Source organism: Suricata suricatta, chromosome 12, assembly GCF_006229205.1.
Source record: "Suricata suricatta isolate VVHF042 chromosome 12, meerkat_22Aug2017_6uvM2_HiC, whole genome shotgun sequence".
Lineage (NCBI taxonomy): Eukaryota > Metazoa > Chordata > Mammalia > Carnivora > Herpestidae > Suricata > Suricata suricatta.
Window position 1 is genome coordinate 72,873,587 of NC_043711.1, and position 11,644 is coordinate 72,885,230.

General features: G+C 41.4%; 1 protein-coding gene across 1 annotated transcript; it reads right to left on the bottom strand.

Annotated features, from left to right (window-relative positions):
- Nucleotides 1-2,043: 2,043 nt before the first annotated feature.
- Nucleotides 2,044-3,041, bottom strand: IRGM (immunity related GTPase M). Its single transcript, XM_029917917.1, is given in 8 exon segments — nt 2,044-2,208; nt 2,211-2,412; nt 2,414-2,552; nt 2,555-2,706; nt 2,708-2,771; nt 2,774-2,791; nt 2,794-2,983; nt 2,985-3,041. Coding segments are annotated over 8 exon segments (987 nt in total).
- Nucleotides 3,042-11,644: the final 8,603 nt, after the last annotated feature.

The window sequence follows — 11,644 nt, forward strand, 5'->3', positions numbered from 1 at the left end:
CTATCTTGGAGAATGTGCCATGTGCACTCGAAAAGAAGGTAAATTTCCTATCTTTAGGATGTAGAGTTCTAAATATATCTATGAGTTCCATCTGTTCCAAAGTGTCGTTCAGGTCCATTGTTTCCTTAGTGATTTTCTGTCTGGTTGATCTATCCATTGCTGTCAGTGGAGTATTAAAGTCCCCTGCAATTAGCACATTTTTGTCAATAAGATTGTTTCTTTCTGTGATTAGTTGCTTTATGTATTTGGGTGCTCCCATGTTAGGCGCATAGCTATTTATAATTGTTAGCTCTTCCTGATGGAGAGATCCTGTAATTATTATATAATGTCCTTCTTCATCTCTTGTTACTGCCTTTACTTTAAAGTCCAGTTTGTCTGAAATTAGTATGGCTACCCCAGCTTTCTTTTGGCTTCCAGTTGCCTGATAGATATTTCTCCATCCCTTTACTTTCAACCTGTAGGTGTCTTCCGGTCGAAAATGCGTCTCCTGTAGACAGCAAATAGATGGGTTTTGTTTTTTGATCCATTCTGCTACCCTGTATTTATTTTTGAGAGACAAAGAGAGACAGTGTACGCAGGGAAGGGTCAGAGAGAGAGGGAGATACAGAATGAAGCAGGCTCCAGGCTCTGAGCTAGCTGTCAGCACAGAGCCCAATGTGGGGTTCAGACCCACAAACCGTGAGTGAAGTGAGTTGCTACATTTGAAAGGAGGGGGATTGCACCATTCATCTTCTCCTTTGCCCTTTCATTAATCTCCTATTATATTTCCAGAAGATTCCAGGAACTCTTGAATGGAACTTAAAATCCACTACTTCAGTAGAATAGAAAATGCATCTTGCCTCTAATTAAGGTTACAAGATTTAGCAAAAAAAAAAAAAAAACCCAAAAAACAATATATATATAGGATGCCCAGTTAAATTTGAATTTCAGATCAACAGCATGCACTGTTTTAGGATAAGCATGTCATATGCAGTATTTGGAACACACTACAAAGTTACTCGGTGTGGATCTGAAATTCAAATCAAACTGAGAATCCTGTACTTAACTGGAAACCCTACCTCTACTTTTTTATTTAAACTTTCTGTGCCTTAATTTTCTCATTTGTAAAGTGGGGGACATGATAGTACCTATGTAACAGGATTTAAAAAATAAGTTAATATTTGTAAAGCATATAGAAGAGTTCTTGGCACATAATGAGTGCTATATTACTACCTATTAACTATTCCTATTGTTATATTATTAGCTAATTAACTACTTTTAGTAGTGGTATTGCTTTTAAGTGGTTGTAATAAGACTAACTTGATATAATTGTTAGTGGACTGAATTCTATCTCCCTAAAATTCTTATATTGAAGCCCTAACCCCCAATGTGACAGTACACAGAGACTGGGCATTTAAAGAGGTTATTAAGGTTTAATGATGTGCTAAGGGTGGGATCCTAATGCAATATGCTTGGTGTCCTTATAAAGACGGAGAGACACCAGGGATGTGTGCACAGAAGAAAACGTCACATGAGGATGTAGTGAGGAGGTCGCAATCCAACAAGCCAAACAGAGAGGACTCAAGAGAAACTAAACATGCTGACACCTTGATCTTGAACTTTCAGCCTCCAGAACTATAAGAAAATACACTTCAGTATTTGTATGTGGTATTCTGTTATGGCGGCCCAAGGAAAGTAATACAGTGTTTGTGCACATGACTGTTTTTTGTTTCTGAAGACAGAAAAGTTATTTAATGATTTTAAGAAGTATTTATTCTTCAGAGGAATAGTACATTAGGATTGGGGCTAGGAAAATAGGGAATTTAAAAAATTCCTTTTAGGTAACTAATACTTTTAGAAATAGAAAAAAGAGTGTTTGATTAAATCTCTTCATTTCTGGAGTGGAGAAAAAAAGATATCTTACTGAGAAGAAGACCTCACAGCAGACTGACTTCCACTTGAGGATGAGCCTATTGGACTATTCCCAAGCCAGTTTCACAGGAAAAAAAGATTCCTCTGGATGGTCTTTATTTCTTTGGGATCTAACTTGAGAATGCATTTTTACTACCTCCACCTTCTGAAACAAAGAGTGACATAGTCACCCAAGAAATGGATGTAGCTAAGGAAGGCTAAGGAATGCTTCATAATTAAACAAGTCACGGAAGTCAGTCTCCAGTTCATTTTATGGAGAGTGTACACATCCAGGGACTTCATGACGGCCTCCTGTGGGCATCTCCCATACTCTAGGTCACCTGCTGGAGAGATTCATCAACCACACCAAAGAGTGAGCACTAGGCATTCAGAAACTACTCCAAATCTTCTTCATCCTAGATGCCAAGGGTGTCCTGAAGACACTGTAAGGCTATTCTCTTCTGCAAGAAGGTTGCCTTGTCTTTAATGATCTTCTCACTGGTGTGGGACAGGGTTTCTAGGGTACCTGATGTCAGAGAGGTTTCTGTGCAAGGTATCCTTAAGCTCTGGGAAGTCATGCAATAAGGGGTCAAGGCTAAAGACCAGAAATACATTGTGTTCACATGCCCACTCATTCTGGGGAGTTTCCTGGATATTCTTCAGGTATTCTGCAGGAGTTGTTCCTCCCAGAGGGCATGTGTGCTGGGGTCCCTGTCCAGCTTGGTCCAGACAGTGTAGAAGCTTTTTCCGAGGCCCTGCATGCTTTTGGGCAAGCTTTATGAGATTTATGTGAACTGTTTGGATGCAATGATGATGATACTGGCTGAATGGCATCTCTTCCAGACAGTTCTCCAGGCTCTGGGAGGCAGCCCCTGCGCTGAGAGGTCCCACAGCACCACACTGGGAAGTTGGAGGTAGAGTAGCATGTGTGAATCTGGGTGGTCCTCACCACCCCCGGAGGAACCAAGGCCTCCTCGTCAGGCCCAACTCCCTGCAGTGCACTGATGAAGGAGGACATGCTGTTGCCAGAGTCCCCAGTCACAGCAATGCTCAGCTGGGCACTGGATGCTGTCTCTAGGTTCTCCTTGAGCAGGTTCCCCCTGGACTACCTCCAGAAGCTTCCCTTCTCCTAAGGCCTTTTCAATGTTCATGGGACCTGCCTTATATAAAATGACCTACCTCATATGGTATTCCACAGCAGAGGTGAAGGATATAAATAACAGGGTGTGAGGGAACAGGGCTGGCTACATGACACTACTGACCAGAGAAGTAACCTCACAAGACTTTAAAAATATATTTCCAGGGCTCCTAGATGGCTCAGTCTGTTAAACGTCTGACTCTTAGTTTGGGCTCAGGTCATGCTCTCACATTTGTGAGTTTGAACCCTGAGTTCAAGTCTCAAGGAGGCCAACTCTGAAGGGCCTTTTTTTCTGTGACCCTCAGCCAAGAAATAGGGAAGAGGACCAGGATGTGGTTTTAGCCACCAAGGAGCTCATACCTTGATCCTTGATTGGTAAGAGCACACAAAAGAAGGCTGCTTCAGAGAAGCCATTTGCCAGCAGGATTCATTCAGGTTGAGGACCTCGGAAACCACTCAAATACCTCCAATAAACTCCACTAAAGTTCTGTGTCTGCATGATAATTAAGAAATCACAATACCTCGTGTTGACAATTATTACAAATATTTGTTCCTTAGAAGTTAAATATTGCCTGAAAGATCCAATAAAAATAATGATAGCTTTAAAAAAAAAAAAGCACAGAGCCTGCTTGGGATTCTCTCTCACTCTCTCTCTTCCCCTCCCTTGTTCATGTTCTCTCTCTTTCTCTGTCCCAAAATAAACTTGAAAAAAGTATATTTCTATTGGCCACTACAGAAATTGAAATGGTATTTTAAATATGAGTAAAAAGTGATATTTTAACAAATTGAAGTGATGATTCTTTCCATTAAACATACTCTGAAATATTTCTTATTCCTGTACTTTTTGAAGTTTTGTGCTTCTTTGACATTTATAACTCACTTGAGGGTTATTTTTGTAATTGTCTCATATTATAAAATGTTCCAATAGATGAAAATAAAATATCTCCAGGAAGTGAGGCTTTGGCCAAAAGTGATACAATTCTCAAGCCCAGATAAAGTAACTGGTTTGAATCTCAAAATGCTGTTATTTCTAATTTTCTTTCCTTCTTCTTCCTCCTCATCTGTTGCTAGGATTCACGAACTAGTTAAAGAGTAGGCATTTACTTTTAGAATTTGGTGGTATTCATTATTTTAGCTAGACCAGGCAGTTAAATATAAAATACATCAATATTCAGTGTAAACTGCCCATGACAGCATCTTGGAATTGACTTTTAATGTTGAGTATGTTCTTATGCTTTATTTCATAAGTTAACTTACTGGTTAATCCCTTTCATTGTTTTGTCAATTCTTTGAGACCTAAATAATTTTACATATCTCGCAAAGATATAGATTTACTTTCTCTCCTTAAAAGACACTCATCCATGATTTGCTTCAAAATAATGAGGGAGTGAGGAGGAGTGAAGCAAGATTAGTAGTGAGATGACTATTGTGGATGCATGATCAGGATTATTATGACATCTGTCTACTTTTGGCTATGTTTAAAAATTTCCATACTGTCATAGATTTCCAATTCTTCACTCCCTTTAAGTAAAAGGATTGAGTATGCATGCCCTTTGCTGTTTGTGCAGTAGCTCCCACTCTGTGAAGCATAGTACAGGACCCTTCTCCTCAGATGTTGCACTTTGCCCAAGGACGTTCTTTGGTTAATGGCATGTGAGCAGACTTGACACGAGATGTCCAAGGAGGGCCTTTAAATGTGCTTGCTTGGTTTGCCTTGGCCTCTTACATTCCCACCCTCTGCTATGAGAAGAGTGTGCCCTGGGTAGCTGCTGTTTCTTCAACCATAAGTCTCACAAAGAAGAATGTAGAGTAGATCCAAAGCTGATTCACAACCTGGGGTCCAGTCCAGCTCAGCCCAGCCCTGCTGAAAATGGCCAACCATGGCCAACCAGCAGACGTGTGACAGTAAAATCATTGTCATTTTAAGCCACTGAATTTTTGAATTTGTTTGTTATAGAGCATTATCACCAAAGAAACAGAAGTAATTTTACACATAAGCAATTTACACATAAGTAATTTTTCTAGATTAAAAACACTATTAAAAATCTATTCTACATTGAGAATTGTATGCTACATGGTAGGTTGCTATAATTAAACTTGATCTAAGTTGTTGAGCTGATTTCCTGTCTAGAGTGCATCAGTATCTGTTTAGCAAAATTTAATGCTAGTAACTGATTCTACCATTGACCCCTAGGGTTCTTCCCTATCCATAACATTGAGAGGATTACTTAGGACTTACTCAGTTATAGCTTTAAAAGCCAGAGACCCACTCAAGTTCTGCTTAAGGGCAGAAGGAATGTGGTGGAGATTCTCACCACAGTCCATGGGAACCATGGACTACCTGATTCTTAGAAAAATGAGGATTGAAGTTGGAATCAAAGTAAAGGCAGAATCACCACCAATGGTTGTAAAAGTTGGGTTGTCTTTCACACCGTAGATACTATACATTTCTCTATTTATTATGACCATTTTCTGACACATGACAGTGAAATGGCTGTCCTACATTATAAAATGTTTCAGTTAAGGAAGGTAGAGTGTCTTGAAGCAGCGAGCCCCTTTTGAAATCTTCAAAAGGGAGCATAGAGATTTGTAGTGGTTGTGGCAAGTTGATCTCTCTTCTGATCTCTTTTCATTGTTTTCTTTTTGTGGGGTGGTTATACAGAATTTTTATTTTCTCCTAATTTCAACTTAGACTTGGTGCATCATCTTAGGTAAAAAAAATAATAGACTGTGAAAAGGGGTCTGTTTTCTCACTTACTCATAAATGTCACAGTTTGGGTTCCCCCAAAGACAGATTCTAAGATTAGGACTTATGTACAAGCAGTTTATTTGGAGGAAATTCCAGGAAAGTACAAGTGAAGGAGTTAGAAAGTGAGGCAAAGCAATGAAGGAGGGAGTGTCAGCAAGTGGATTCCTGCCGTGGGCAACCCGGGGTCACCTCACTGGGTGAGATCGGATTGCATACAGCATGCTTCAGATTTGTTTCCTGTGATGGTTATGTTATGTATCGACTTGACTAGACCACAGATGCCCAGATTTTTGATTAAACACTATTACTGGGTGCGTCTGTGAGGGTGTTTCTGAAAGGGATTAGCATTTGAATCAGTAGGCCAAGTAAAGCAGATCGCCCTCCCCATTGAGGATAGGTCTTGTCCAACCCACTGAACACCTGAGTAGAGAGAACAAAAGGGTGGGAAAAGGGAGAACTTGTTTTCTCTGCCTGTGAGCTGGAACGCCAGTCTTCTGCTCCTGACTAGAACTTAGAGTGCCCCTGGGTCTAATTGAGAGCCTTCAGATTCAGAGAGGAGTTAAACTACTCACTTTACTGGCTCTCTAGCTTGCAGACAGAAGATTGTGGGACTCTTTAGTCCCCATGATTGCATGAGCCAGTTTCTTATAATAAACACATATATAAACATAAAACATATATATAAACATAAAAACATATCTATATCTATATCTGTATCTCCCATTGGCTCTGTTTCTCTGGAGAACCTTGATTAATATCCCCAGGAAATGAAGAAGTTAAGTGTTTATCTCCTGATTTCAAGTTCTCATTGGCTGAGGGCTGCTCCTGGTGGCATTAAATCCCCAACTTCTCAGCTGCACTCCAGGTGAGCTAAGTGAGTTTCTTAGGCACTGAAGAAAGCTCTCAAACAGGTTGGAAAGAGAGAAGCACCTGCTTGAAGTGGGGTGTTGATGGAGTGGTCAGAACTGCCCCCACTGCAGCTGCAGATGACTCAGTGGTGGGTTGAGGGTACGTGCACTGGGGCAGCTGTTGCAATAATTATCTGGCCAGACCCAGAATGAATGTAACTTGGGAAAATACTCTTGTACCCGGTGTTTCAAATGAGTTAACATTTACATTTGAGATCTACCAACCACAAAGTAGATCTCAAGTCTTGAGTGAAAGAGAAAAAAACCCTGAAAGATCAAAAAACGAAATGATAGCATTTATTTCCTCTTGCCCTCCTCTCTTTCCCTGGTGTCCCTCTGCCTGGAAGGAGCAAAGAAACAAACTGCAGGTCTATGCAAGGTGGGGGGAGACATGGCTGGGAGATCTTCCACACCCACACCCAAGTACATGTTAGGATGGAGTAAACACATCATGAGATGTTTAGGCAATGAAATGGGTTCCACTGGGCACCTATCATGACATTTCTGAGTTTATTCATCATTGCAGAATCAGCTGTTGTCCGTCAACAGAGTTCAGAGATACTCTGAGAATTGTTTCTTGGCCTCCAGGTAAAGAGAACAGTGGGATGGGGGCGCCTGGGTGGCTCAGTTGGTTAAGCACCGGCTTCAGCTCAGGTCAGATCTCACTGTTCGTGGGTTCGAGCCCCGTGCCGGGCTCTGTGCTGCCAGCTAGCTCAGAGCCTGGAGCCTGCTTCCATCCAGTTCTGTGTCTCCTTCTCTCTATGCTCCTCCCCCTCTATGCTCTGTCTCTCTCTGTATCAAAAATAAATAAAACATTAAAAAAAAAAAGAGAACAGTGGGATGGATCTGGGTCAGAATCAGGTGTTGCATTTCCCTGCAATGCCCCTGCTGGAGTGAGGTGTTAGAAAGAAAGCAATGGGGAAGGAGTGGAGGAAACTGACTTTATAGTGTTAATAGAGGAAGCTAATGACTAGCCCAGATCAAGACATGACAGATACCAAGAGGTGGACTGTTGTAAGGATACAAATCCAAAGATGAGCTCACACTGAGCCCAAGAAATGCCTCTTAAGCATATTTCAGAACTGCCTCCTGCAGCTGTGTATTCCTCTTCCTCAGTGTTGATTAACTAATTACTTCAAGACCCTACATGTGGCCATAATTCTTTCTATTCTTCCTTCTTAGACCTCTGATTTTTGCCTCTCTATGGATAAATGTGTTGGAAGTGAAGTTATAGCCACATGCTCTGCACAGAAACTTCCCAGAAAACTTTCCAATCAGAGCATTCAATCAAGCTCTTGATCAAGTCTGTCTGTAAGGTGGCAGGGTCAGCAGAAAGCACAAATATTGATCTCCCTGATGATTGAAAACATGGAACCCTGCTGCACTGGTTGGAAAGAAAGCTGTGTCTGAAGCACTTCCATAAGAATGCACAGACATTGCCCAAGTGAGGTGTTGTTAAGACCCATTCGTTATTCCAGGGTCTGGGCTCTCTTACTTTCTTTATCATGTTATCTCTGATGTGCAACATTGCGTAAGCTTACAGTATACAACATTGAGCTGAAACATTTTTATTGCCATGTGATTGCCATATGGTGTTAGCTAACACCTGTGTAGGGTCACATAATTATCATTTCTTCCAGCACTGGGAACAATTAAAATATAGTCTCTTGGCAAATTCAATGTTTAAACTATAATTTGTTGTCTAATCACTGTACCGTGTATTAGGTCTCCAGGACTAGCTTTGTATTTAGTTTAAGAATAATCTACTAAGGTGTTCACAATGCACCATAGACAGATGTGCAAAGTTGTTTTGGAGCACTTGAATGGATTCTATTTATGGCTCCTAATCCAGGGGGCCTGAGGGTCCCACTCTAACCTCTTCAGTTAGGAAGGAAATTGCTTTGCAAAATGAGTCCACTCTGAACACTATCTGTTGGATGCCTGAGTCAAATTTCTTTTTTCTTTTCTTTTTTTAGAAACTTTTAAAAAATGTTTATTGGGGCACCTGGGTGGCTCAGTCTGTTTAGCAGCTGACTTCGGTTTGGGTTATGATCTCACAGCTTGAAGACTCGTTCCTGGGTTAGAGTGCTGCAGTGGGCTCTGTGCTGATGGCTAAGAGCCTAGGGCCTGCTTCCCATTCTGTGTCTCCCTCTCTCTCAAAAGTAAATAAAACATTAAATTTTTTTAAAATAATAAGAAATGTTTATTTAATTTTGAGAGAGAGAGAGAGAGAGAGAGAGAGAGAGAGAGAGAGAGACAGCATGTGAATGGGAGAGGGGCAAAGAGAGAGGGAGACATAAAATTCGAGGCAAGCCCCAGGCTCTGAGCTGTCAGCACATAGCCCAACAGTGGGGCTTGAACTCATAAACTGCAAGACCATGACCTGAGCTGAAGCCTGATACTTAATCAATTGAGCCACCCAGGCACTCCAGAGTGAAATGTCTAAAAAGGCACCTCCCTCTCAAAGTCAGGATGGCAGGGCCTTAATTGTCTAACTTGTATAGTGGTTACCAATAAAGATCTTATCTAGTTCAAAAAACAATTTTTAAAGTTAAATTAAAGGATTAGAAAACAAACAGGTAAGTCCAGACTGCTGTACAAATATGAGCTCTTCTGGGATCTTCTCCCTAGAGGAGTCTTTCTGGGAAGGCAGTATTTTCCCCCAAAGTAATTCAGTAACAGTGGAATTTCAAGTGTGTGGAAATAGGGCAGCCCCAGTAATTCTTCAGATTGTGCTACATACCTGAACTTACTTGTTCCAACTGTGCTTATAGTTGAGCCTGGTATTCTCATGGCTTAAAAGCCCACAGGCATATTGATTATCTTTTTTTAAAAAAAATTTTTATATGAGAGAGGCAGAGACAGCATTAAGTAGAAGAGGGGCAGAGAGAGAGAGAGAAGAAGAGAGACAGAATCCCAACCAAACTCTCTGCTACCATTGCAGAGCCCAACATGGGTCTGGAGACCTCATAAACCATGAGATCATGACCTGAGCTAAAACCAAGAGCCAGACACTTAACCTGCTGAGCCACCCAGGCACCTCAGGGATACTGATTATCGCATTAGCCAAAACCAGCAGCTACACCAGCAATGCCTTGGTCTGCTTCATCACAAAAACTTGCACACTGACTTTGAATCCAGCAAACATTTTTTTAAGCACACGCTCTATGCCAGATATCATTCAGAGCTATCTGAACTGAAAAATTCAGGAGTGGTTCTCAATGATCTTTCCTTTCTGACTTAATGTAGGCTCCTACCAAATCTGTTGGAATAAAAGTGAGTCAAATAATGTCTCATCAGACCGTAGGTGAGAAAAGAGGAGATGACGCAGAATGCAAGCATGGGCCGAGGTGTCGGAGACGTCCCTCAATTCTGACAGCAGCTGACTCTCCCAGCTACTGATCCCTTACATGTAATGACGGCCACCTAGCTCTTCACAGACTGTCTTCTTGGCTTGGGTTTGATGGCAAATTTAGGTTAGCACCTCTGACAACTAGAGAAATATGAATTCATTTTCTGAGGTCTTGCTAAGCCTTCCATTGCCATGGCTGGAATATCCCACAAAAGTCCATGCTCTTAGTAGATGCCCTATTTATGATGACGGGAAATTCTGGTTCATCTTTTTACTTTCAACACTGAAACCTCAGCCATCACAAATTAAAACTAACCTGCTCCCACAAATCTTATTAATAAGAATAGATGAGATGTGCTCTTTGTTATGTGAAACCGTCAGTTATCCTTGGTGGGGGTGGGCAGGGGGTGGTGGTCCAGAAAGACTGAGTTAAGTTTAATCGAAGGCTGATTCCTGCCTCTTGTTTGTGTTGAGACCTCTTTCCCCACCAGACCTCTCAGAGCAGATGCTAGTTAGTAGTCATATTGGACAGATCTTTCTTTTCACGGCCTTTCATGCCTCTTTTCTTGTTCCACAGCAAAATGGGGCAGGCAGAGGAGTGAAGCTACAGCAAGGGACTTATATAATTTAGAGCCTCGGAGAAGAGTTGATGGAGTTACATGACTCTATTCTAATTATTTCCCTCTTGGGCTCCAATTACGTGTTAGGAACGTTCAGCCTCTCCACAAATTTATCATCTTCAAATTCCCATGGATTATAAAAACCAAAGGGCCTGATCCTGAAGCTTAACATTGTTCCCAGTGCCAGCAAAGGCTTAAAGGATTAGATCACGAGGAGCCCAGAGAGGATAGTTTCTGTCTTAAGTGGGCAAAGAATGACCTCAAATTTGGCAGGGGCTCTCTTGCTGGAAAATCTTTCCTTTCTCATCATTGTCGAAGGGCTTACAGCATTATTATTTCTTACAATGACACTGTGACCTTTGGACACAAGGCAAAGTCTGCCAGTGATCAAAATTATTATTGCTTCACACACATATGGCCACTTTATGTTAGCATTTTGCAGAGTCCTAACTTTCTCATCCTCTTTTGATGTGTTCTTAAAATATTTAAGAAAAAATTGGGCTGTTCCCACCCACCCCAAATATGTTTTCAGTGTGGGGTCATAGACAGTTTCTATGAAATGGCACAAATCCCAAACCAAGTCTTACTTGGAAAACATTAGCTTCTGCTTTTTGAGTGCTGATTTAGGCCAGGCGTTGTTTTAAGGTGCTCTGGTCAAGGCACATGGTATACCAGAAATGGGTAGTTGAAGGATATTTAGCAAGGGGATTATTTGGGGGGAAATTATTTGCCCTGCTAGCAATAGCCTTTAACACTCATTGGCCTGCGAGAGGGGAAGTTATGGCTAATGAGGATTCTAGGAGGGCCACCAGGCAGCAGAAGTCGGCAACTGCCAAACCATTGGGACTTCCAGTCTCCTGCATGCACTTTCCATTGGTCAAATCCAATCAGAAGCCAAAGGAAAGGGATCTGGGTGGGTATAGTCATCAGAAATCAGGTGCCTGGGACATACGGCTAGGCTAGGCTTAATCTCGTATTCATTTTATT